Here is a 27,114-nt window from a genome sequence, read left to right as displayed (position 1 = left end):
ACGCGCGCTCGATGTATTCCATAACATTAGTATTCATAATTATTTCAACAACTTTTCATTTGCTCTCTCGATCTTGAATTTTCGTAGGCATATAACCAAAACGCTGTTCTAGCTAGTCGAGAGTGAAGTATCTACGTTGGGTAGAGAAGCAAAATTGTTTTTCGAAAAGTATTCGGATGGAAAAAAATTCAGAGTAACTGTAATACATCACGGATGCGCTAATTTTGAACGAGATGAAATGGATGCTTCGTATATGAGATAGTATTTAACGCTGCGTAGTGATTTAAAGACCTGAAAAGGTGATAGGAAGAGAAAGAACGAAGCTTCTTAACACTTCGAGTGTATTTTAACACACATTTGAAAGATACGAGCAAAATTTTTCATCATCCAACTGTCGCAGAACGGCAGCGTTATCGGCTGACCCGTTAAGGAAGGATATATCTTCAGTCAACGGCTGACCATCGAAGGGCCTGGCCGCTTGAGTCTGGAATCGGCAGGACAGATAAGGTGTGTATTTCTTGTATGAAATGTGAACACTAGAATCATTATACATCACATCATATCATCATACATCATACATCATACATCGTACATCATACATCATCATACCTAGTATTACAGTTCAAAACCAAAGTTTGAATTTTCGGATGTTCGGAAAGTGACGTCACCAATCTAAAATCGGCTAGCCGAGTTCCTCAGTCTGGTAACAACCGCGCAGTAGAGCGGACGGTTGAGAGTCGCGCTCCGCAAACTTCGAGTACCGGGTTCTCAACCTCCCGGATCCCGCGCTTCGGGTCCGCTACGTATTTCGAGTACCGGGTTCTCAACCTCCCGGATCCCGCGCTTCGGGTCCGCTACGCGGTGAAACTCGACTTCCAGGATAAGCGCTCCGTGGTTCATGGTTCATGTTTACAATAAATTATTTCAATTCGTTTTTCGCGCAAGCTGAAATTCAGTAGCTGTCAGTCCGCTAATAAAATTTCTCGACTTCCAGGGTAAGCGCTCCGTGGTTCCTGGTTCATGTTTACAATAAATTATTTCAATTCGTTTTTCGCGCAAGCTGAAATTCATTAGCTGTCAGTCCGCTAATAAAATTTCTCGACTTCCAGGATAAGCGCTCCGTGGTTCCTGGTTCATGTTTACAATAAATTATTTCAATTCGTTTTTCGCGCAAGCTGGAATTCAGTAGGTGTCAGTCCGCTAATACAATTTCTTGACTTCCAGGATAAGCGCTCCGTGGTTCCTGGTTCATGTTTGCAATAAATTATTTCAATTCGTTTTTCGCGCACGCCCAAATTCAGTAGCTGTCGGTGCGCTAATAAAATTTCTTGACTTCCAGGATAAGCGCTCCGTGGTTCCTGGTTCATGTTTACAATAAATTATTTCAATTCGTTTTTCGCGCAAGCTGAAATTCAGTAGCTGTCAGTCCGCTAATAAAATTTTTCGACTTCCAGGATAAGCGCTCCGTGGTTCCTGGTTCATGTTTACAATAAATTATTTCAATTCGTTTTTCGCGCAAGCTGAAATTCAGTAGCTGTCAGTCCGCTAATAAAATTTTTCGACTTCCAGGATAAGCGCTCCGTGGTTCCTGGTTCATGTTTACAATAAATTATTTCAATTCGTTTTTCGCGCAAGCTGAAATTCAGTAGCTGTCAGTCCGCTAATAAAATTTCTCGACTTCCAGGGTAAGCGCTCCGTGGTTCCTGGTTCATGTTTACAATAAATTATTTCAATTCGTTTTTCGCGCAAGCTGAAATTCATTAGCTGTCAGTCCGCTAATAAAATTTCTCGACTTCCAGGATAAGCGCTCCGTGGTTCCTGGTTCATGTTTACAATAAATTATTTCAATTCGTTTTTCGCGCACGCCCAAATTCAGTAGCTGTCGGTGCGCTAATAAAATTTCTATAACTCTACAATCTTTTCATAATCTTTCTGGTAAAATATGTCGTTAAAAAAATTATATCAAACCTTACACATTATTTTTGATTTGTTCTCATGCTGAAAATATTTATTAGTATTCGAGGTATAACTCGAGGTGGTTGGCGGTGGTCGTTGGGGGAGGTTAGGGGTGGTTGCGGGTAATCAAGGTGATTCTGGAGGAGGGGGACGAGGATTTGTGCTCGGTGAGTTTAACGTTTTTATAATATTCGATGGCAATTGTAATTATATTTCATCTAATCTTTTTCAAACTTATCATCTTTACAATAAATTATTTCAATTCATTCTTCGCGCAAGCACAAATTTAGTAGCTACAAATGCGGTAGTTAAATTTATTCTACTATCAATTAATTAATTAATTATATTAATTCTTACACAATATTTTTGATGTGTTCTTATACTGAAACTCTTTATTATTATGGCAGATATACCTGTGGTGGATATCGGTGGTTGTTGTAGGTGATTGGCGGTGGTTGAAGGTGTTCGGAGTTGGACGAGGAGGAGGACGGGGAGGACGAGGATTTGTGCTCGGTGAGTAAAACACTTTTATAATATTGATGGCAATTGTAATTATATTTTATCTAAAATATTTCAAACTAGTCATGGTTACATAAAATTATTTCAATTCATTTTTCGCGCAAGCACATATTCAGTAGCTATGAATAAGCTTATACAATTTATTATATTATTAATTAATTAATTAATATTCTTATAATATTTAACGGCAATTGTAATCATATTTCATGTGAAATATTACAAACTTGTCACGTTTACAATAAATTATTTCAATACATTTCTCGTGCAAGCACATATTCAGTAGCTATGATTAATCTTATACAATTTATTATATTATTAATTAATTAATTAATTATATTAATCCTTATACAATATTTTTGATGTGTTCTCATACTAAAAATATTCATTACTATTCCAGGTATAACCCGAGGTGGTTGGCGGTGGTTGGAGGTGGTCGGAGGTGGACGAGGAGGAGGACGAGGTGGACCAGGAGGAGGACGAGGAGGAGGCGGGGTGGGTCGTGGGAGAGGACCTCTCCTCTCCTCAGAGGAGGGGAGGGGGAGGGGCAGGGAAGTGGGAGAGGTGGGCGGGGAGGGGGAAGGGACGGGAAGGGAAGGGAAGGGGCGGGGTCGGGAGGGCGGCGGTGCGGGGGGAGGGAGGGAGGGAGGGAGGGAGGGCGGGTGGGTGGGAGGGAGGGGGGTAGGGCGCAGCAGGGGGGGGGTGTACTGCTCTATTGACTCTAACGGGCTCGCATCGACATCCGTTCTCCACTCTCTCCCTCCCACCTGCCCACCCGCCCGCCCTCCCTCCCGCCCCCCTCACCGCCCCAACCCTTCCCTTCCCGTCCCTTCCCCCTCCCCGCCCACCTCTCCCACTTCCCTGCCCCTCCCCCTCCCCACCTCCGAGGAGAGGAGAGGTCCTCTCCCACGACCCACCCCGCCTCCTCCTCGTCCACCTCGTCCTCCTCCTCGTCCACCTCCGACCACCTCGGGTGATACCTGGAATAGTAATGAATATTTTTAGTATAGGAACACATCAAAAATATTGTGTAAGGATTAATGTGATTAATCAATTAATTAATAATACAATAAATTGTACAAGATTATTCATAACTACTGAATATGTGCTTGCACGAAAAATGAATTGAAATAATTTATTGTAAACGTGACAAGTTTGTAATATTTCAGATGAAATAGAATTACAATTGCCATCAAATATTATAAAAGTGTTTTACTCACCCAGCACAAATCCTCGCCCTCCTCGTCCTCCTCCTCGTCCACCTCCGACCACCTTCAACCACCTCAGGTTATACCTTGAATAGTAATAAATATTTTCAGTATAAGAACACATCGAAAATTTTGTGTAAGGATTAATATAATTGAGTTATTGATTAAATAATTAATTATTAATATAATAAATTGTATAAGATTATTCATAGCTACTAAATATGTACTTGCACGAAAAATGAATTGAAATAATTTATTGTGAACGTGACAAGTTTGTAATATTCCAGATGAAATATAATTACAATTGCCATTAAATATTATAGGAATATTAATCAATTAATTAATAATATAATAAATTGTATGAGCTGATTCATAGCTACTGAATTTGTGCTTGCGCAAAAAATGAATTGAAATAATTCAATGTAAACATGAGAAGTTTGAGAAATTTCAGATAAAATATAATTACAATTGCCATGAAATATTATAAAAGTGTCTTACTCACCGAGCACAAATCCTCGTCCCCCTCCTCCTAAATCACCGAGATTATAATACCCGCAACCACACCTAACTACCTCCAACGAAAACCGCCAACCACCTCGAGTTATACCTCGAATACTAATAAATATTTTCAGCATGAGAACAAATCAAAAATAATGTGTAAGGTTTGATATAATTTTTTTAACGACATATTTTACCAGAAAGATTATGAAAAGATTGTAGAGTTATAGAAATTTTATTAGCGCACCGACAGCTACTGAATTTGGGCGTGCGCGAAAAACGAATTGAAATAATTTATTGTAAACATGAACCAGGAACCACGGAGCGCTTATCCTGGAAGTCGAAAAATTTTATTAGCGGACTGACAGCTACTGAATTTCAGCTTGCGCGAAAAACGAATTGAAATAATTTATTGTAAACATGAACCAGGAACCACGGAGCGCTTATCCTGGAAGTCGAAAAATTTTATTAGCGGACTGACAGCTACTGAATTTCAGCTTGCGCGAAAAACGAATTGAAATAATTTATTGTAAACATGAACCAGGAACCACGGAGCGCTTATCCTGGAAGTCAAGAAATTTTATTAGCGCACCGACAGCTACTGAATTTGGGCGTGCGCGAAAAACGAATTGAAATAATTTATTGTAAACATGAACCAGGAACCACGGAGCGCTTATCCTGGAAGTCAAGAAATTGTATTAGCGGACTGACACCTACTGAATTCCAGCTTGCGCGAAAAACGAATTGAAATAATTTATTGTAAACATGAACCAGGAACCACGGAGCGCTTATCCTGGAAGTCGAGAAATTTTATTAGCGGACTGACAGCTAATGAATTTCAGCTTGCGCGAAAAACGAATTGAAATAATTTATTGTAAACATGAACCAGGAACCACGGAGCGCTTACCCTGGAAGTCGAGAAATTTTATTAGCGGACTGACAGCTACTGAATTTCAGCTTGCGCGAAAAACGAATTGAAATAATTTATTGTAAACATGAACCATGAACCACGGAGCGCTTATCCTGGAAGTCGAGTTTCACCGCGTAGCGGACCCGAAGCGCGGGATCCGGGAGGTTGAGAACCCGGTACTCGAAATACGTAGCGGACCCGAAGCGCGGGATCCGGGAGGTTGAGAACCCGGTACTCGAAGTTTGCGGAGCGCGACTCTCAACCGTCCGCTCTACTGCGCGGTTGTTACCAGACTGAGGAACTCGGCTAGCCGATTTTAGATTGGTGACGTCACTTTCCGAACATCCGAAAATTCAAACTTTGGTTTTGAACTGTAATACTAGGTATGATGATGTATGATGTATGATGTATGATGATGTATGATGATATGATATGATGTATAATGATTTCAGTTTCTACATTTCAGACAAGAAACACGCACTTTATCTTTCCTGCCGATTCCAGACTCAATCAGCTAGGCCCTTTGATGGTCAGCCGTTCACTAAAGATATATTCTTCAGTTGCAAAAATCAGCATTTCGATTCTATGCCTACGATAATTCAATATCGAGAGAGCAAGTGAAAGGTTGTTGGAATAATTACGAATATTAATGTTGTAAAATACATGGTGGATCAGGGGGACTAAGAGGACGAAGGTGGTTGGAGACGTTCGGAAATGGTAGAAGCTGGTAGGTGGAGGTTGGAGGTGACAGGGGGTGGTAGCAAGTGGTCGGCGGCATTTGGAGGTGGAAGGAGGTGACAGGAGGTGCGTGGAGGTGATTGAAGGGGGTAGGAAGTGTTTGGCGGTGGTCGGAAGTGATCGGCGGTGGTTGAGGAGCACGACGATAACGTGGAGGATGCGGGGGGGGGGGGGGGGGGGGCGGAGGAGGAGCAGGCGGAGGACGGGGCGAGGTGGACGAGGAGGACGAACGTGGTCGGAGGTGGTAGATGGTGGTTGGAGGTGCTTGGAGGTTGTTGCGGTCGTTGGCGGTCGACGCGGTGGTCGTCTGAGGCGTCTGGCGGTTGACGCGGTTGCGCATCTTCTCACGGGGATGATCGAGCTGATGGACAATTCTAAGTCGCAGTCGCTAAGTAGTCTCACGTACTCATTTTGTACCGACACAATCTCAAGCTTCCATACCGACACTACTTTGGCTGCTACGAATGTCGGTGCGAGCCCGTTAGGTAGAGTCGATAGAGCAGAACCCTCCTACTCTCTCAGGCCCACCTGGGCCCATTTGCCCGACGAAAACTGGTCACAAATATTTACCCAGGGGTATTCGTCCTCATATTCTTCAGTCAACGTCCCCGGCAACGCTCGTAGAATAGTTTGCTGATATTGCGCGTTCACCGTGAATGCGAGACAACAAACGAACAACAGACGATAACCAATGCTGTTTAGTTTCGGTGATCAACGTTCTCAGGCTGTGCGATGATTGGTTGTAGTCTGTTGGTTATCGCTTAGTCGCGCAGGTCTGAAAATTGTGGATTCAGCGTGGATCCAATCTACGAGTTCCGTCGTACGGATGTAAATAGTGTTCTTTTTAGTAATATTATTGTTTGTATTACTTAACGAAATATTTTTCGTTTGTATTGACGAGAGTGAAAATTAATGGATTTGACAGAATTGTTGAATAAATGCGCATTGGCGAATAAACGTAAAGTATACGAGCCAATCTTCGAATAAATACTTAGCAAGAATGATATGATGACGATATTAACACGAATCGTTGATCGTATTGTTGACATCATGACACTTGTTTACCTTTATAGCCGACGAAAAAAGCGTCCATGAACTTGAGAGGAAGGAGGACGAGCTATTTCAAAAAATATACAGAGAATGGAAAGGGACCAAGGCTGAAGACAAGGATCTAACCTATAAAGTCATACCAAAGTTTTATTTCAAGGTATATTATAGTCAATATTCTACAGGTATTTAAAAATTGAAATATACGAATCTTTGATTCAAATCTTCCACACGTCCACAATTGCACTTCGAATTCGACTTCGTTACTTACGGTCTTTAATTCGGTAAAAATTTTAGTTACCGAAAGAGGATGAAATCCTACCACAGAAATTACGAGAGGAAACGCGAGCCTTATTTCTTCAAAAACGGTCTCGCCAATTGCTCGATAACAATGAGCTCAAGGCTCTGTGGGTACTTTTGGACAAACACCACAGTAAACCAATCTCAGGGGACGAGCAATTGATCAATTATGAGGATTTCAAAAAAGTTGGTGCTCTCGCAGGCTCGAAATGTGCTCCTTACTTTACAGCGGTTGTTTTTGCCAAGCTGCAGCAAGGCGATCCTCACGGGCGCATTAGTATCATGGCATTGTTCAACTATGTCATGAGGAAAGTCTGGCTTCACCAAACTCGTATTGGTTTATCCCTTTACGATGTCACTGGACAGGGATACCTCAGAGAGTCTGTAAGAATCGACGCCATATTATTGTCAGTTACTTGAAAAATTACTGGGAATTCGTAAAGCAGACTAAACATTTTAATAACATTACGATTTCCTTTCAGGACTTGGAGAATTATATTTTGGAACTAATTCCCACGCTACCACAGCTTGAAGGGCTTGAGAAATCTTTTCATTCGTTCTACGTTTGTACCGCAGTTAGAAAATTCCTCTTTTTCCTAGACCCACTGAGGACAGGAAGAGTGAGAATACAAGACATTTTAGCATGTAGTTTTCTTGATGACCTTTTAGAGTTGCGTGACGAGGATCTGCCCAAGGATCTTCAAGAAGCCAACTGGTTCTCTGCACCGTCCGCCCTGAAAGTTTATGGTCAATATTTAAATCTCGATCGAGATCATAATGGCATGCTCAACAAAGAAGAACTCTCTGGGTAAAAATAATTACGTAACATTTTGATTTAATCGTCGAAGGCTTTTTCTAAATGAAAAATGCCGTTGTTCTCGTGTTGCTTACTTTTCATTTTGTGATATAATTTCATTTTGTGCAGCTATGGTACAGGTACGCTCACCGGAGTCTTTCTTGAGAGGGTCTTCCAGGAGTGTTTGACTTACGAGGGTGAGATGGACTATAAAACGTATTTGGACTTCGTCCTGGCTCTGGAAAACCGTCACGAACCACAAAGTCTCCACTACTTATTCCGTATTCTCGATATTAATAACCGTGGATACCTCGATACTTTCTGCCTCAATTACTTCTTTCGGGTATGTTGATGTATGATTATTATTAACGTTCTGTAAACCTGATTTTAACTTGATTAGTAGGCGATTATAACAATTTATAATTTAATACTTTCAATTCATGGTCTAGGCAATCCAAGAGCAAATGACGATGCATGGTCAAGAGCCAGTAAGTTTTGAAGATGTTAAGGATGAAATATTTGACATGGTAAAACCAGCTGATCCCTGCAAAATCACGCTACAAGATCTTTTATCGTGGTGAGTAAATTGCGAATTGTTGTCATCGTGATAGAAAAATTATACTCGTACTCCAGTTGGATCGGTGATTGGATTGCCCTTTCATCTGACAATTGTCATTCCTGTTTCCGTTACAGTGGACAAGGCGATACTATGGTCAGTATTTTGATAGAATTCCACGGGTTCTGGGCTTACGAAAATCGAGAAGCTATGGCAGCGGATAATGGAGATGAGTCCTCCCACGTTTGATGCACCAGTATTTTAAATACGCTATGCATTGTCCGATCAGAATTTTGATACATTTTCATCAATATTTAATTTTTGATTAACGGTACAGTTTTAAATATATCTAAATAATTTTCACCCATTCGTGAAATGAATATTATAGAAAAAACTATGTAACAACAGTAGTAGGAATGAATAACAGAATTATGATTGTGAATTTGGTACACCATTTTCTTTTTTTTTTTTTTTTACAAAATTCATTTATTAAGGCCCACAATAGTGGATTTCGTTTTTAAAGGTTTGTACAGGAGGGGGAAAGGTTCTTTTTTATACAAAATATAATATGTAAACGGTAATATCTTAGTTCTCACGTACCATGTAAGATAGTACATTCATGGCAACGCGCTTCGCTATTTCTTTTACTTTACATATACGTAATACGTTCTCTGCTGTCCAGTTTTTTAATTTGAAAATTGAAATCTACTATATAGCCTGCGTGCGATGTATAATACAAGAACAACATGAGTTCAACATAAACCACGATTCAAATCAGTTCGTTCGTGGTTTTTTAATAATAATAATAATAATAATAATAATATAAATGGGACGGTTTCCCTATGTTCAATAATAATTTAACTTATACTTTCGTTAAGTGCTAGACAACATTATTACATATAGTTTACAACAACTCGTTTCATTTAGCGAGTTACTGTTTCTCATTATTTTATTTTCCTAAAATTCTTTCGCTTCAATTTCCAAAAACAATGCACTAAACACAGTGAAACCAGACCGACTTAATTGTGGCAGTCTATTTTTTGATTATAACAAAAATTGTTATCATTATCGTTATCCTTAATATTATTATCATTAAAATTATACATCTATGTGTATGTACAAGGCTACTCAAGCACAGATTAATTTCTTTTCGTTCTAGTCTTCTTTTATTGTTATTCTGTACAATTCAGCAACGTGCGTATAAAGCTAGATGGAAATCCTGGCACAGGCAAAATTATCTATGTACAGATTTATTTCCTGCTTCCTCGTGCTTACTTGAATAAAAATTTATTTTTCACCAAATATTATATGTACCTGTATTCAATCATCAATAATACAGCTCAACACTTCGTCGTATACGATACATTCTAAATCTTCTTTCACTTTACACTTGTTTTGTCCCGCATAACGTAGTTACAGCATACGTATATATTTATTAAAAACTAATCGTTTATCATACTGTACAAAAGTGGCAATGCAGTAAGGCAAGATGTAGTTTCATTTATATGTATATTGATCGGTATATTAAATTCCATTTCACTGACGAATGCAATTTTTGGAACGTTATATATATGGCCACTTTTTCATATCTATCTAAAAGCTTTACAATGAAATACTGAGTATATTTCGAACTTTTGCGTCGGTCGCGACATTATATTACGCGTCTCGACCAAAATCACAACGTACGTATATATTTGTATTCAACGCTCATACCCGCGCTATGCGAGGTTCCTCAGTGAGTTCAGTAATCGCGAGTCCGATCCTACGTAACGTATCGATAAGTCCTAGGAGTTCAGTCGTTTCTTATTCTCAATTATATATACTCATATTTACACCGTTATATAATATGTATATCGTCGCATCGTTAAAACAAATCCACACCGCATCGGTCACTGGTAAACAAAGTGATTTATAAATATCCGAATCACGCACACTTCACCAGCTTCGTATCTGCCGCGTAGCAGCAGTCCAAAGTCGCGGATACCTACTACAGTTAAAATTTGAAACATTGTCCTATTAATTTATCTCCCACCCCCCTTCAGCCTAGATCCTCAGCTCCGAATCCGCAACCGGCATGCCGCGCTGCGGCCCTTGGCTCGACCGCTGGGCCCCGGGGGGGACGAGGGGACTTATGCTGGGACTCCTGGTCGCGAGGGGCGAGAGAGAGGGGGAAAAGCTGGGGCTTAGGGCGGCCGACGGGAAGGTCGATCCGTCGTGGCTGATCGGCGACCTCGGAACGATCCCCCTCGCTAGCGCGGGAGCCGCGAGCGACCTGGGAGCAACCGATGTTAGGAGGGGGGGCGGGGGGGCCTTATGGACAGGCTTGCTCTTGCTGCCCGCAGAGTTCCCGCTCTGCACGCTGGCCGCGTCGTCCTTGAGCCTCGCGATCTCGCCGAAGACGTGGGCGAGCGGTTGGTACTGCGGTCCCCAATCAAGGAGGTAGTCCCAGTTGTAGGACCCTGTGAGCTCCTCCTCCGAGTGGACGATGGAGCTCAGAGAGCCGTTCATCGAGGGCTGGGGCGCCTCGAGACCGGAAGTTGGCCGCCCGGCCTCGCTGATCTTTCCGTATATCAGCGTCGCGATGTCCGCCTCCGCAGAGGTTTCATCCTCGAAAAGGTGCAGGCTGTCCAGCGGGAGCGCTTCCGGTGGTCGCCTCGGCGTCCCGGTTGGCGGATCGACGATTCCCAGCCGAGCGAGGTACTCCTGAGTGTTGTGAACCGAGAGATCGCTCGCCGAGTCGCCGCCCTGTTGGCCCTCGTTTATCATCCTTATCTCCTCGTCCTCGCCGTCGTCCTCGGCCGATCCCCGCCCCGAAGAGCCGGACTGATCGCTGCCCGAGATCTCGGATGTGGCCTGTTGTGGCGCCGACTGACCGGAAGTGCCGTAGGGCGGTATCTCGTCGTATTTTGGTGGCGCGAATTGGCTCGTCGCCCCCCCGCTGCGTATCGGTATCGTGTCGAAGGCGCTGGGATCGACGTAGCTGTTCGACGTCGTTACCGTGCTCTCGCCGTTCAGCCTCGGCTTCGCTCCCTTCTTGTGACGCCGGTTCCGCATGTGCAGGAATAAGAATATCCCGCCGAAGGCGACCACCACCAGCAGCAGCGCTATCAGCAGGCCCAGGGCCCAGTCGGCGAGGCCCCCGGCGGCCGCGACCGCCATGTTGGAGCCGATGTCAGCGGCCGATTCGTCGATCGTTATCTCGACAACGGTCATGTTCGAGAGGGAGCCCTGTCGTCCCGAGCTCGCGGACACCACGAGTCGCGATTCCTCGGCGACATTTGTCAACTTTTGTTTTACTATCAGAGCGCCGGTGGTTCGGTTAAGCTTGAAGGACGGATGCTGGGACGTCAGTTGGTACACGACCCGACCGTCGGGTCCTTTGTCCCTGTCGGTGGCGGTGATAAGACCGATTACGGTGCCGGGGGTAATGAGGGTGTTCCGTATCGCGAACTTGTACATCCGCTCCGTAAACTGGGGGTAGAACTCGTCCCTGGAGTCGATTTCCACGCGGACCCTAATCGCGGCTGTCCTTCCGCCGGTGTCGGTGGCCCGAAGGGTGAAAGCGTAGTGGTTCCTCTGCTCGTAGTCGAAGACGGCGCGGGTTGAAACGAGCCCCGACTTCGAGTCGACGGCGAAGAGTCTCCACGAGTCGTCGATTTCCGAAAAGCCCGACGCCGCCGCCGAGACTATGGAGTAGTTCAAGGCTCCGTAGATTCCTCGATCAAGATCTGTAGCTCTCGCGGTGAATATCCTCGTCCCTATGGACTCGTTCTCACCCACGATCTCCAGGTACTCCGAGACCGGGAACCTCGGCGAGTTGTCGTTCACGTCCTCGAGGTGGACGCGGAGTCTGGTGAGTGTGCAGAGCGGAGCCGAAGGGTGGAGGTCGCATGCCATGATGACGAGCACGTGGACCTCGGGACCGAGGTCGCAGTCTAGGCTGGCGTTGACTAGAACGATACCGGAAGCCTTCTCGACGCGGAAGAGGCCAAGATCGTTACCGGAAGTTATGTCGTAAGTGACGGTCGCCGCCGGTGTGTCAGGCTTGTCGGTGTCCCTGGCTCTGACTACGACGACGGTGCTGCCCTTCTCGGCGTCCTCTTTTATCGATACCTCGTAGAGCGCTCGATCGAACTCCGGATAGTTGTCGTTCACGTCTTCGACGTTAACGACGACCACCGAGGCCGAGGAATTCTCGCCCCGCGATCCGAGCCGCAGGACGAAGCGGTCCTTCGTTTCTCTGTCCAGGTTCTTAACCAGGATCAGCTTGCCTCGGGAGACCTCGAAGAGCCCGTTCTCGTCACCGGACAATATCGCGTCTCCGTCAATCAGGTCTATGTCAGAGAGTCTCATCAACGTCGTGCCCCGCTCCGCGTTTTCCGTTACGTTTATTCGGAACTCTTTGCCCGGTTGAGTGCTCTTCAGCGTGCTTAGCCTCACTACCACCGTGCAGACCGATGACCTCGACGGCTGCCCTGAGTCCTGGGCCGATACCGCGAGCTCCACGTCCTTCGGCAGCGGCCTTGGAAGCGCCGTTCTGTTCACCAGCACCATCCCCGTTTCCGGATGGACGCTGAATCCCTTTACTGGACTCACGAGGTTGTACCGAATCCTCGAATTCTTTTCCGAGAGGTCCTTGTCCGTTGCGTTGACCGCCAGGACTTCTTGAATCTCGCCTTGACCATCTGGAATAAAAAAAGGGTCGGGTGAACATCCGTCGATTCATGCACGTTGTAGAAACGTCTGTTCGAACGAACGAGTTATGTTATTCTTGTACTTATTTAACTACAAGAATTGAGGCGGCTGCTTTAGAAACTTTTTTTCATACCACCTCGCTACTACAGTGTTTGCAATTTATTTTTTCCCAGGTTATAGATATTTGTTGCTGGATTTATCGTGGAGATCGAATCTACACCGTATTAAGTTTCCGTTATAAGAGAGACGGCTCAACTGAAACGAACTCGAGAAAAGTATCAGCAAGGTTACGTCGCGGTGCTCAGGTTAATTAATCTCATCACCGTGATGGAGAGAAACAGAGAGAGAGAGAGAGAGAGTGAGAGAGTTGGGTTCAATATTATGCTTTTTACTCATGTATATATGTCTGTGCAGACGTCCTCGAGAATGGCGAAGGTCTCTTTAAACGGCTAATGAAACTGCACCAACGACGACGTTAAGCCTCAGAGTCCCGAGCGAGGTCGCTTTTACTAATTAACGCCAATGTCGGTAGAGTTGAATTAATATGCCATACGTAAGCCGCGTTAAGTATATACCATATAGTCGAGAGGTGACGCAGGTACAAAACTTGACGGACAAGGGTGCATAAGAATTGTGTACAAAAACAAACTCGAAACAATTTTTCTGACTGATGAATATTTTTTGCGGCGGCATCTGCTGTAAATCGATAATCGACTATTTAGACAAGCTATCATTACCTTCATGGATGTAGCGAAGTCGATAAACGAACTTGCTAAATAGCCTTTTTTCGCGTTGAAAAAAAAAAAAAAAAACTTGCTAATTTCGATTTTTATCCGGGTGTATCAGCCGCGTTGGCAGATGGCCTCCAGGATGAACGGACACGGTCGTGCAGGAAAGGCCAGGTCAGTACCGCCGGACCGAGCCCCAGAGGATAAGCTGTCCTGACACCAACTGAACGGAAGTATGAAATAATAACCAGTCGTATAAATCGCGGCAGGACGCGGCGCGGTTCTGCGGGTACAGTGCGAAAAAATCATTCCGATGCGTTTCAAATCGTTGGATAACTCGGCATTAATGCGCCAAGCAGACTCCACGATCTGAAATAACCCACCGCAAGGATACGATCCTCGGAACTAAGACGAGTCTCTGCCATACTCGCATCTCTCGGCAAGAATTTACACAGACTAATCGGGCAATTTGCACCGACCTCGCAACGTCAAGACTCCTTCATCTCGGGACTTCCCCGATTTGTCCCCTCAGTTTGTTCAAAGTCGTTTCATCATACATATTAATACCCTCTCATGATGAGCGTGTCATTCGCTCTTGATTTTTGCGACAAAGGATACTGCGAGGCTGAAATTGCACGACGCTCGAAAAAGAGATATTACCTCGAAAAGGGTCCGTTTTGGGGCCGTTTAGTGCGGTGTTGGCGGAGCCGCGACCCCGGAACATTTTCCATAAATTATCGACCGCATAACGCCATTCATTGTCGGGTGGCGAACGATTTGTGGTCCCGGTGTTGGGCACCGCGCTGTGCCTCGCAATGGGGATCGGAGTTGGAGTTTCGCATGAGGTTAGCACCCTGCATTCGAGTCCAGCTATACGTGCACCTCCGTTTGTGCAGTTCATTAAAGTGAATTTCTTAGAGCATAAACATTTAATTCCCCGTAAAGGGAAGAATTATGATAATACACCGACAGTGCGATCGTGCACCGCCAGCCTTTTAATACGTCTTAAACGTATCCGATATACCTGTACGTACGTTCGTACCTGCATGCATATATATTGTGATGTACCTAAACGTAGGCGTACACCAACATAGTTCAGGCAGTGGAGTCGTGATTTGAGTTAAAGTCACCACAAATCGCGGTACACGTATGTAAGCCGTCCCTCATCCCAAGTACGACGGAGAGCTAGGAATTTCTTTTTCAACTTCAACTTTTTTTCTTTTCTTCTCTCTTTTTTCTTTTGCACATTTTTTTTTTTGGAAATGATTTCCTCGCCCCCCGCGTTCACTTTCTTAAATTACTGTTATGCCGTCGGGGTGTCGTATATACGGGCGATATGCATTTTTAATAAGTCTTAAGCCGCATTAAACAATCGGGACTGCAAAGAAACGCGGGCTGCATGCGGCTTCACGAGCGGTGCAACGTATTGCGCATGGGGACTTATTTATGTGCAACGTTCTCTCTTGGTCTCGTATTTTGCCGGCTCGTTCCATCTCCCTTCAAACAGCGACAGCGCATAGCGCGATACCTGTAAATCGCGAGCGCCAAGCGACTTCTCATTTCTCTCTTTCTCGTGTCCCGGCTCTCGCTCCTTCTCTCTTACTCTCTCACTCTCTCTCTCTCTCTTGCTCTCACTCTCAGTGTCGCGCTTTCTCACCTACCGTACGTTATACGTTCGTTAGTTTGCTCGTTCAGCTTTTACACAAGTATGTTATCTTGGACCGGTGTCAATTCGAGTTTAGGACACGAGCAACGGGACAACTTGTCTATAATAAAAAAAAAGCCGTTTCTTTTTAACTCCCGCGCGTCTCCACGTCCTCTGCTAGTTGTCATTTTCAAGATAACGGGCTTGCGATATTGCCAGATGTCTGTAACGTATGCTTACGCAACGCTGCCGTTGAGGCATAAGGCAAAAATAATCCAGAATTCAGAGTCGGAATCCGAATTGACTTTGAGATAATTGAGAATATATCATGCAGATTGAGTTCCCTCGCAATTATTTTGCTATAAAATCTAACGTTTCAGCGTAAAACGGGAATGAAATACGAAATATTATTCGAAAATGGTATTTTAGTATTTGGATACAAAACGATTCACTATTTTGATAAAAATTCCTCCATGTATTACATTTCACGAGCCAGGCAGTGACCAATCTCGCGCAACAGCTGACACGTGGTATAAAAAATTTGTGAAATCTTAGGATTAATCTGTGATAAATAAATTCGATCTAATGAACTTTGAATCGAGTTCATTAAATATTCGTTTCGTCCAACGCGATTAACCGCATATTACTTTCCAACTAATTTCTGTAATTCTTTTTCTTCCTAATCAGTCAAGTCCCTTAGCCGTAGTTAAAACGCCATAAACTGCAAAAATTTCAATTGAATAGATTGGAATTTATTCATTTAAAAAAAAAAAAAAACGAAGTATCTTTTAAAAATGTTTACGTTTTATAAAAGTTTTAGCAAACACGCTGATAAACTAATTGACGACTTAATAGAGGGTTCCTTGGTTGTATAATAAATCGCAGATCACAGCTGAAGATGTGTAATATACGACTGTTTTTTTGTCGACATTTTTTTTCTTAATTCTGCTGCTGCGTGTGTAAGAACTGTTATTGATGCGAAATATTGGACACAGGTTATTCCGCATAGTTTAGGCATTATGAGATAGCTAGCGATAAGTGCGTGCCTTGAGTCATAATAAGTGTCCAACGGATAGAGCATAATATATTTAGATACCGTGAAGGATTGTAAATAGGCTTAATTCTTAATTGGTGTCGGCTCGAGGTATCGATGAGTCGCGTGAGCGAGGAACAAATTGCCTTACAAAACGTGGGATGTGTCAGGACGCGGGATTAAGAGGGATATCTCAAGAGAGGAATGAACGACTGCATGAGAACCGGCTGTGAGCGGGTGAGACATATAGCGCGTGGCGCCGATTATTGCGAAATTGCATCTCCCGGTGTTGAATGGCAAAAAATCAAACCGCTCGACAGGTTGTTGTCACATACGTGACACTAACGGCGACCACCCCGGCCGATAACGTAATCCCGTCTGTACATGTAAGTGCGGATTGGTCAGACTTTGCAAAAAACCACTGAAACAAATTATTCGTAATAAAAAAACTAACACGGCACAGTTGAAAAAGTGATAAGCTTTTCGTAGAAATTAATAGACGAGATTATCGACGCGGGATTTTAAGAGACAGCTCATGAGTTTCGGTAGAGTCGTGAGGCCACTGAGACATCTTATCATAGTCTTCTGTGATAAAACGATATTCTTGGTATCCAAACATAGTTTCTTCTAGATCGGGAGGCATTTTTAGAACATTCAGACAAGAAACCAACCTGGAAGCGAGGCCGAGTATGCAGCCTGTTCGAATTCTGGAGAATTGTCATTGAGGTCGTCGACTCTGACGTTGAGCTCGGTGAACGCTTCGTGGATGCCGTCACTGGCCAAAACACGAAGATTGTACTCCGGTTGCGTTTCCGCATCCAGCTGCTTCGAGAGAATGACTTTTCCGCTATATCGATCGATGCTGAATGGACCAGGACCAGTGTTGTTATCAAACTGATAAACGAGGGCCGGTGAGTTGTCGACGTCGTTGGCGGTCAACGTTGTCAGGAGAGAGCCAACCTCGGTACCTAGAATGGAAAGAACACGAGGGTTAGACTTTTCGTGCCTGTGCTGGGACGAAGATGGAATCGAGTTCTCTTCTGTGAAATGTGCACAATCAGTGTCGAAGACACTGCAGCGAAGACGTGTCGGAGACGGTATACGTACGTATACAACAATAATTCGCGAGAGTGAAAAGTGCAGGGTGCAGGTTATTTCGTTTTCCGTTGTCTGATGGCACGCAAAGGCAGCACAAGATACAGATAAGAATTAATTCCGGTAGCGTCTACGGCGGTGTGGCGACTCTTTCGCGAATTTAAATATCTTCGTTTGGTATGCATGAGCTGCTGCTGCTGCTTCTTCTTCTGCTGCAGCGCTGCTTGTCTCTGTGTGTATAATGTATAATACACTATATACAGTATAAACGAGCGAGCGATTTGAGCCGCGCGAGAGCTGATGCAGGTTGCATTATCCAACCACTTTGCAGGCATTGTCAGCCGCTGATTGTTTCCGACATCACGGCCGTAAGGACGGTTCGCCGACGAATGCGAATCCCGCCACTGACGCTCTTACACGTAGCGTTCGGCGCTACTCTCGTCCCTCGCGATCCATGCTTACGCTAAAGTTGCTTAACATGCATCGAATTCACGATATCGTCTCGTTTCATCTTTCAATCCCCGCATCATGCCCCTATGCGGTACGCTGAGTATTGCACTCGACAAAGTGAACCGAGCGTGATGTGAGACAGAAGAAAAAATCATCATTGTTTTAAAAATTCCTGATTTGAACTCTCAATTCGGTTCTCTTCAGTTTCGGTTCTCTTCACTGAATCGCAAACGAATCGCAGACACAAAGGTACTGTAGATAAGAAAATCATTCACCGCACTTCCTCCTGAACCCTTACTCAAGGTACCTTAATATTATAGACACTACTGCAGAGACCATTAATATTCATTTACTGTTCAAAAACCGTGCTGCCCGTATGGCAGCAGCACTTGTTGAGAGAGGCATCTGACGCGCCGTCTGACGTCTCAATTTCGTGCTGCCCGCGAAAAGCTGACCAATGGGAAAATTACTAATTCAAATCCTCGCGCCTGCGCACTTACCTGATCAAAACCACGTGCATTTCTCGAATTCTTTCATTAGTCAAATATCACGCCACAACTCGTGTAACCGTTTTTATTGGTGAAATTTCTCGTCCAGTTTTGCGCGAACCTCTCATCGTCGTCTCAACTCAGATCAATGTGTTAGCGAACACGTGCAAACCGCGTTCTCAACTACTTCGAAAAGATTTTTCATAATCTAACCGGTCTACCTCATCACCAGTATTTCTCTCAGAACATCCCAAACATTTACTATCACTGAAAATTGTACGGATCCATCCTTGTACCAACGGACATTTGGCAGGCGAGGTGGATGTGATATAGGAACATCGATGAAAAGATTTGGATACAGACAAGAGCGAGAGGAAGTGGTGACTCGGTACGGTTGGCGGTTCGGCGCATAGGGGGGCCGCATATTCCAAAATCGATTTGGACATTAACAGCCGTTTATAATATATGGGCAATGTTTCCGCGTGCCACTTCCCCCTTCCAAAACTACCTGGCCCAACCGATGCAGGGCCCGTTCATCTCGCTTTTTTATCACATGTGCACGCGGCGAGAGACGCACACATTGGCACAGAACGCGCATTTAGTTCTGGTCGCCGTCGCCCACCGATGTACCATCGATATCTCCACCGTGGAATCTTTTATTACACGGATTATAATATCTGCCTACCTACTCGCCTCCCCCGTAATATCTACAAGTGTGTTACCGCAAGCGGTTTAGATATACGTATATGGTACTCGCTCAAAAAATCAACTGCATAACGCTCCGTGCGCTCGTTAATGCGACCGATAAGCTGAGTCGAATGTCGGCTGTGAGATCGAGCGCCTAGATCGCGAGGAAAGTTGCCCGTTATTATAATACGGTAATACGAATGTCTACCGTGGAAAAATTCCTCCACATACCGTATTCAACGCTGCCATAATCGGGCTATGTCAAAGTCGAGATTTCCTAGCTAAACGCTGATTTGCTTAATGGGAGCTACAACTGTTCCCGCACATTGTACGCGCTCGTGTGCTCTGGATATCTTCGAACAAGCATGGCACCGTAATTGTTTGGCTAGCCTCGATTTCACGTACAATTAAACTCTTTTACCTCGATTGGATCAGGCGGCAAATTTTTGATCGAAACTTTCTCTTTCAATTCCCAGATCGCGATGTTTTTCGATTGTTAACTTTTGAAACGGGCGTTGTTACTTGCTAATCTTTAATTGCCGTGCACGCTTCGATTGGGCAGCAACCGAAGTGCAGCGCTTGCGCTTCGTACGCCGTTACAACCGACGTGAATGTTCGTGCGGAAATTAAAAATTGCGGCGAAGCAGCGCGTGTACGGAATAAATTCTCGAGGAGTCAAAAGGGCTCTGTATGTGCATACATATCGGCAGCTATTAATAATAAGTCTCAAAATGTCGGATGTTAAGCCGAGGGTAAGGTCGAGGAACCCGAAGAATTTAACCCGGGTGAAAAAAAAAATTTGAGTAAAAAGTAGAAGGCGAGTTTCAACAGAATCGCAAAGCGTAGAGAAAAAATAAAAAAAATAGAGAAAAAAAATAGAGAAAAACGACACTCCCGAGTTTCGATGTAATTAATTTCGACGCGTTTAATTTGCATTAATAATATATATGCCAGTCGGTAAGCGGTGAAGCTGCAGCGCGATGTCGGCTCGTCGAAGCCTCAAATAAGGAGAGAGCTTCGGGTGTGCTGTGTATAGATAAATAAAGAACGCATTAAAACAAGATGCGTTCGCTGACTTTCGGTTAGGCGCAAATTCGACTTTGACGTAATTCGAGCTCATTTAAAACGAGGCGATGCAATACAGGCACATCGGCACCCCGAAGAGAGCCGAGGAAAAATTTCTTTTGTCAGTATACGACCCCCGCAGTTTTGCGAGGATCTTCCACGCAACGTGGCTTGTCGCAACCGAGATTACAAGCTGGTTTAATTACGCCCTGATTGCAAGGTGCGATTGTTCACCGAATTGATATGCGCCGCGGAAAAGACACGCGCGAAATCTCTGCACAGCTGCAGATATTCCGGTTGGCGCGCGGCGAAACTTAACTCTTCGTTCATTATTTCTTTGTATTATGTGTGTGTATCGTGTGGTTCTTATTTATTCTTCTCGATCTTTTTCTTCTTCTTCTTCTTCTTCTTCTTCCTCTTGGCAGCTGAGCACTTGAGGCGGCATCGAACGCTGGTAAGTCGAATAAGCCAGATACGCGTACACCTTGTTTTCGTTCAAGGTGAAAGAAACCCGCGCGCGGGTTGAAGCTTCCAGTGATTTACTGATGCTGCGGGGGTCGAGTTCCGTGCCAAATCCAATATCCACACCGAATTTCGTACCCGCCAAAAGCGATCTGAGTATTTCCTTAAATTTGTACGATTGACCCGAGTGAGTGTCCTCAGCGTTTCGGGATCAGGAGGCGGGAGTTACGCACCGTATTAAATGGTCCGTTAAGTCGCGCCACCGTGGGCTAAGGCCAGCCGGGGCCCGTGGGCCCATTGAATTGTATCTGTCAATGAGGAGCAATATCGGAGGCTCAAAGGCCGGAGGGGGAGGACAAAGACGATACGAAAGAAAGAGAGACGGAGGAAAGGAGACGCGAGGACTGTCGGTGAGACAGAAGGAGAAACGGAGAGGAGTAAGGAACGAGAGAGAAGAATCGTAGCTTGCGCCGCGGCACAACAGCCCGAGCTGCGGCTAAGTTATGCAGATTGTTCCCAACAGTTGGACTTTAATGTCGGCATAAATCCTTTACCACTTAACTTTATATTTCAAGAGCAGGACTCCTACCTCTATGCCTCTCTTTCTTCTTATCTTTCACTGTCGTGATCAGCATCCGCTTTCCGTAACCACCTTAGCTATAAGCTGCAGTGCGGACCGGAATACATCCGGAAATTTCGCAAATGTGGACGAATGATGAGCATATCGACAGATATTATAAGATCTTTTGTTTCTCGTTCTGTGTAGCGCATTTTCCGTTCGTTTTCAAATTTCACGTTACGAACATTTGATCAGGATTCAGAAGTTGGACCAAGCTGCAGAATTTGTATTTGAAGAATAACAATCTAGCTACCATTGCATTCGATGACACGGTCATGCAACGATTAGGTGTCATTTATATTGGCCTCTTCACGTTTTGACTAAAAATATCAATACGATCGTCATGAACTTACCTTCGGAGACGAACATGTCACGGGGCTCAGGAAAAGTAGGCTGATTGTCATTGACGTCGATGACACGAATACTGAGAGCAGCAGTGCCGGTGAGCTGAGGGTTTCCCTGATCAGTGGCGATGATCGTGAGTCTGTACTTGTCGCGGACCTCACCGTCGAGAACGATGTTGGTGGTAACGATGCCACTGTAGGGTGGATTGATGGTGAACGCGTTGTCCGGATTGCCGTCGACGATGTGATAGAGTATGCGGCTGTTCAGTCCCTGGTCCGCATCGCTGGCCGAAACCTTAAGACATGGTCATTGAAAAAAGAAGTTAGAACCAACCGAATAACCACGACTTTAACAAAGAAAATCCGACTTACCGTCACGACGAAATCTCCTTTCGTGTTTCCCTCCAGCACCGTCGCCGAGTACTGCATCTGGGTGAAAATCGGTGGGTTATCATTCACGTCCGACACTCTGACGACGAGCTTTGCATAGGCGATCAACGGATCGGGGCCAATCGTCCTGGCCACGAGGGTCAGGGTGTGAGTGGCCGAGTCTCTGGGCTCCTCCTTGGTCGGTTGTCCTTCCATCGACCTCCGCCAGGTGCTCCTAACTGCTTCGTCGTCGCGGGTCGCCGCGGTGTCCCACATCTCGGCGTCGAGTCTTCTTGGATCGTTGACGCGTACCAGGCCGGAGTTCTCGTCGATGGAGAAGGTGTTGAATTCGTCACCGTACTCGATTGAGTAGGAAATGTGCTGCCGTCTTCCGTCGGAACGGACGGCAGTCACGTGGATGACCTCAGAGCCTGACGGCGAGTTCTCGGTCATCACGATCTCGTAGGTGTCGTTTTGGAACTTGAGCACCGGTGACATATCCAACGCTTCACCGACGCGGATTTCTATCAGACCCTTCGAGCTCTGGGGTGGACTGCCCTTGTCTCTGGCGACGACCTCCAGGTGGAAGACCTTCCCGTTCTCCTGGGCGAGGGATGAAGTCGCCGTGATGATGCCGGAGCTCGGGTGAATCCGAAATTTCGGCTTTTCCTGCTCGTCCAGGAAGGAGTAGACGACCTCACCGTTCGCTCCGAGATCCGCGTCCGTCGCTTTCACCTGGAGGATGTTCTGCCCAGGCTGCGAGCCGATCGCCACGTGTCCGAGGAACGGGTACTCGGTGAAGACGGGTCGGTTGTCGTTGACGTCGGTCAGCGTGATTTGCACCGGGACCGAAGTACTCTTCGCGTCGTATTTTCCTCCGTCCGTTGCCACCACGAGAAAGTTGTAGACACCCTGGAATTCGCGATCCAGGGGGCTGCAAGATGGAGAAATGGTTTATTATACGTTCTGCATTCACACGCCGCGTTCGATTCTCCGCTCAGGTTATGCGCGCGATTTTGAATGGGGATTCCAGAGGGGACTCCGCGATCCAGGAACACGGCGCTTGTCTGGCCATATTGTACTTCGAACAGGACGCCTGCCACCGCAGAGGATGCCGCAGTCTCGTGTGTTCCCGATTTTTAATCGGCCAGTAACCATACCGACTGCGAAACAAGCCGCCGCTTTAGGACGCGTAGAGTACAAGACCACCGGAGCTGGCAGGGAGCCTTGGACTCGAGAAGCCAAGGTCGAAAGTCGCCGAGAAAAGAGGTTTCGGTTCCGGTTTGAGTTTGGCGGGAATTTCGAACCGCAATCCCGTGCCAACGCGGCCGACTCTTTTCGTCAGGACACTTCGAGTAGGGGCAAAAAAGAACCGGGAGGAGTGACGGGAGCCTAAATCGCGTATAGCGATCAGAATCCACGCGCGACAGCGGCCATTACCATAAGTTTGCGGGATTTTTGCAGGCCTCTCCGCGTTCGTTCGGAGTTGCGCCGCGGTTCGCCGCTCGACGTTATAGGTACACGTTAAAGTTGCATCTTAAATCCCGAATAAGGGAATGAACGCGGAGCCTAAAACTGCAGAGCGCGGTGCGTCGAATAAACTCGGTGTGTGTGCACACCCACCGTTCTTATACGTTCTTATACCTCCGGTACGAAATCACTATCAGAGATTCGGTCGCGCGAGAGGTTCGGCCCCCGGCCCTCGAAGAATTATATGCAAATAATAAATATAACTCAACGAGTCCCGGACGGAGACTCGACTGTAGATCTTCTTTCCGCTAGATTCCTGCAGTCAGATCTCCCGTGGACCATTCGGGCTTAAGATTTGGTCAGGATAGGCGGCACGTAGAGACGAAGCTCGAAGGTAAGAGAGACGGTCCGCAACGCAGGCGAGATGAAGGCGGATGGGAGGGAGAGAGGACGGAGAGTACCGCTCTGCAACCCAGGAACCCGACCAACCGACTGATTTAAAACCACTTCTTCTATTTGGCTTGTATGACAGCCCGACAATGCTACCGTGTAGCTTAGCGAAGACCCGCCGCCGGCTTTTGCGAACCGTTCAAAAATTGGGACCCTTGTATCATGATCACCCGCAATAGCGTCGAGAGCTCATGAAAGACGTTTAGAGCCCGAAGAATAGGTGTTGACAAAAAACTTGCAATTTTTTCACGATATTCACTACCCGACTCTTTTTTTTTTTAAATAATATCTCAACTCACGCAAATGTTTCGAGTTATGGTCTCGGAAGGTGTTTTGATTTATGAAATAAAAGAGGTTGCTCACGAGTTCTGGAAATTTTTTGATGATGGCTTGTTTTTAGAATGTAAGATCAAAAAGATGACGTAATATTTATCTGACCACCCTACAGCGATGAGGTCGCATAGAATCTTGATGAGTTTCGGTAGTCGACCTTGAATGGCGAAGTGATTATCCTAGGGATATAATTGTCGTGTATCGAAAATGAGCTGGCTCATTGATAAACTCGCTTAATCGGTCAGGTGTGACTTTTTTTTTAACATATATTTGCTTGTTTGGATTGTTTTTGTCATTTTATCTTGTAGCTGGTAGAGGATAACGCAAGGCGCAGGTTTTGCATATCAGGATTTTTGCCGTCTTAAATAACGCATTGAAATGCCACACGTTGTCACGGTCGAATGACACACGGTTGTCGGAATAAAGAAAATAAGAAATGGAAATAAAACGAAAGCGAAATGATAAAGAAAAAGGAAAAAAAGAAAAATCGCCGTTGCCATCCTCGGGACGGCGATACACCCTCCGCTACCCGCCTACAAGATCACGGGACGTTCCGTTCTACGGATTAGACTGAGGAGCGGTGGCGCACATGTATGTGCGAGCGAAAGGAGACTACTAATAAAAGAAGGAGAGGGCGAGTAGTTTGCAAAAAGGGAAAAGAGTAAAAGTAAAACGAGGAGAACCACGAAGACGACCGAGAAATGCAGATTAATAAACAAAGATCCACCGGCAGGGCGCCGCTGTCACCTCAGCGACAAGCGTTTCAGGTTTAATCTCTAAACCCTCTTTTTACAAAGATGAACACGTTAAACAACGGTAGTATATTTTATCGCTTCACGGCAGGCCATCGAGTTTCTCAGGTACCTCGCCGCCCGCCTGCCTTGATTTGCTTGGCCGCGGTTGACGCGATCCTCGAAAGTGAGAAATACGCCAAGCTTGCAAGCATTGGTAGCGGGTGTGTGGCATTCGGTTTAGAAGACTCGGTTTCTGGGATTAATTTCAGTGAGATAAGCTATTACAGTATCGAATCTTCGTCCGTTTACGAAAGTTTAACAGATTCTCATTCCCGTTTGGTAATTGACTTCGAAATTTTATAGTTAAGAAGATAGAGTGCACCTCAACTTTCACGTACAATAATCAAAGATTAGACGAATTTCTTCAAGGTTTTATGTAATGGACCTTACGCACATAAGTATATCGCGTGAAACGAAAGTGAGAAAGAGAGAAACCAAAACCTTTTTTCTCTCTTTGTTTCTTCTCGAATGAAATTTTTATAGCAGGATGTTAACAAGTCAACGTGTCTATAATACGCGACTGTATAGTTACAAGTTACAAATTCAAATTTGTTATTCCTATTCAAATTTTATCGTATCAATTTTGACACAACACTATTTCGACGGACCCTATAACTTTACAACCCACAAATAGACTTTCCACCAAACCTTTGAGACCGTTTCGTCGTCCTTTCTATTTTACGATCCTTCATACCTCTGTATATCGCACGTAGTCAACGGCGCACATGTCATAATATCTGGGCTATTGCCGGCAATAAAGTGTATAATTGAATTAATGAACATCCTGAACTGCACATGTGGGCTAGTGAATCCTGCAGAGTACGTACAGGCACAAAGAGTGAAAAGAGTAACGCAGTTCAGAGGTCGTTGAGCTCAGTGTTGGCACAAACCATTAATTACAGACTTTTAAATTTCCATTCAAACGTTTCCTGATGTTTCCAACTGAGAAGAATAAAGTGATCCAACTTACCCAGCAGTAGTTATCACGCCAGTGAGATTGTCGACCCTGAAGAGCCAGGTGGTTTCATCGGCCATGGTGTAAGTGATCTTGCCGTTGTTTACATGGTCTGGATCGGTCGCCTTGACTGTCATGACGCTGGACTCGGGTGGAGCGTCCTCGGAAATGGTAGCGGCATACCTTTCGGAAGAATAGCCGGTCCGGTAATTCCTTTGGGTGGTATAGGATCCCAGGTTGCCGATATCATTAGGCTTGGCATTGAGGGAGGCGGTTCGAGGACGAGTTTCGGAGTATTGGTTCTGGACGAAGATTGGAGCGTTGTCGTTTATATCGAGAACGAAGACGGTTATGTTGCATCTAGCCTCTAGGCTTGGGCGACCCTTGTCCTTGGCCGATATCGTCAACACGTACTTTGATACAGTTTCCCTGTCAAGATTCGAGCATGATAAAGCGCCCGTCGCAGAGTTGAGGTTGAACTTCGAGCCGACGTTGCCACCTGGAATATTAACGTATCGTATAACCCTTATTGATAAAAGAAAAATAACAACAACGGGATGCTCACCGACTATACTGTAGAATATTTCTCCATTTTTCCCCTCGTCCAAGTCACTCGCAACAACCGTATGGACGGTGGACAGTTTCTGGTTTTCCGGAATGGTCAGGGTGTAGCAAGAGCCCGGCTTGAAGACCGGTGCATTGTCGTTCTCGTCGAGTATAATCACGTCCAAGGTTGTGATGTCCAACAGTTTCGCGGACCTGGCCAAAATCGGTACCGAGTAGTGACCGGCGATTTCGCGATCAAGTGGACCTTGAAGTGTTACTACACCGAGGGATGAGACCACGAACTTATTCGACGCCAGTCCGTTCGGAATAAGGAAAGTGACGTTGCCTGAAAAAAAGAGTT

The 27,114-nt window shown here is 45.3% G+C and overlaps 2 protein-coding genes across 2 annotated transcripts in view; one reads left to right on the top strand and one right to left on the bottom strand.

Annotated features, from left to right (window-relative positions):
* Positions 1-6,530: 6,530 nt before the first annotated feature.
* LOC124179223 (serine/threonine-protein phosphatase 2A regulatory subunit B'' subunit gamma-like) lies at positions 6,531-9,827 on the top strand. Its single transcript, XM_046563426.1, has 7 exons — positions 6,531-6,784; positions 6,900-7,033; positions 7,171-7,557; positions 7,656-7,981; positions 8,099-8,312; positions 8,419-8,546; positions 8,663-9,827. The coding sequence occupies exons 1-7, from the start codon at positions 6,739-6,741 to the stop codon at positions 8,772-8,774; spliced, it is 1,347 nt and encodes a 448-aa protein (XP_046419382.1). The 5' UTR covers positions 6,531-6,738; the 3' UTR covers positions 8,775-9,827.
* Positions 9,323-27,114, bottom strand: part of LOC124179222 (protein dachsous) — a 236,201-nt gene continuing 218,409 nt past the window's right edge. The window contains exons 11-16 of the mRNA XM_046563425.1: positions 26,773-27,099; positions 26,223-26,706; positions 22,209-23,139; positions 21,846-22,131; positions 17,298-17,594; positions 9,323-13,210 (exon numbers count right to left, since the gene is read on the bottom strand). Coding sequence (XP_046419381.1) covers positions 10,569-13,210; positions 17,298-17,594; positions 21,846-22,131; positions 22,209-23,139; positions 26,223-26,706; positions 26,773-27,099 — 4,967 coding nt within the window. The 3' untranslated portion in view covers positions 9,323-10,568. The remainder of the gene's footprint in view (positions 13,211-17,297; positions 17,595-21,845; positions 22,132-22,208; positions 23,140-26,222; positions 26,707-26,772; positions 27,100-27,114) is intronic.

The sequence above is a fragment of the Neodiprion fabricii genome, chromosome 3, assembly GCF_021155785.1.
Source record: "Neodiprion fabricii isolate iyNeoFabr1 chromosome 3, iyNeoFabr1.1, whole genome shotgun sequence".
Classification (NCBI taxonomy): domain Eukaryota; kingdom Metazoa; phylum Arthropoda; class Insecta; order Hymenoptera; family Diprionidae; genus Neodiprion; species Neodiprion fabricii.
Note: the sequence above shows the minus strand (reverse complement) of the source record. Positions and strands in the feature narration are given on the sequence as shown.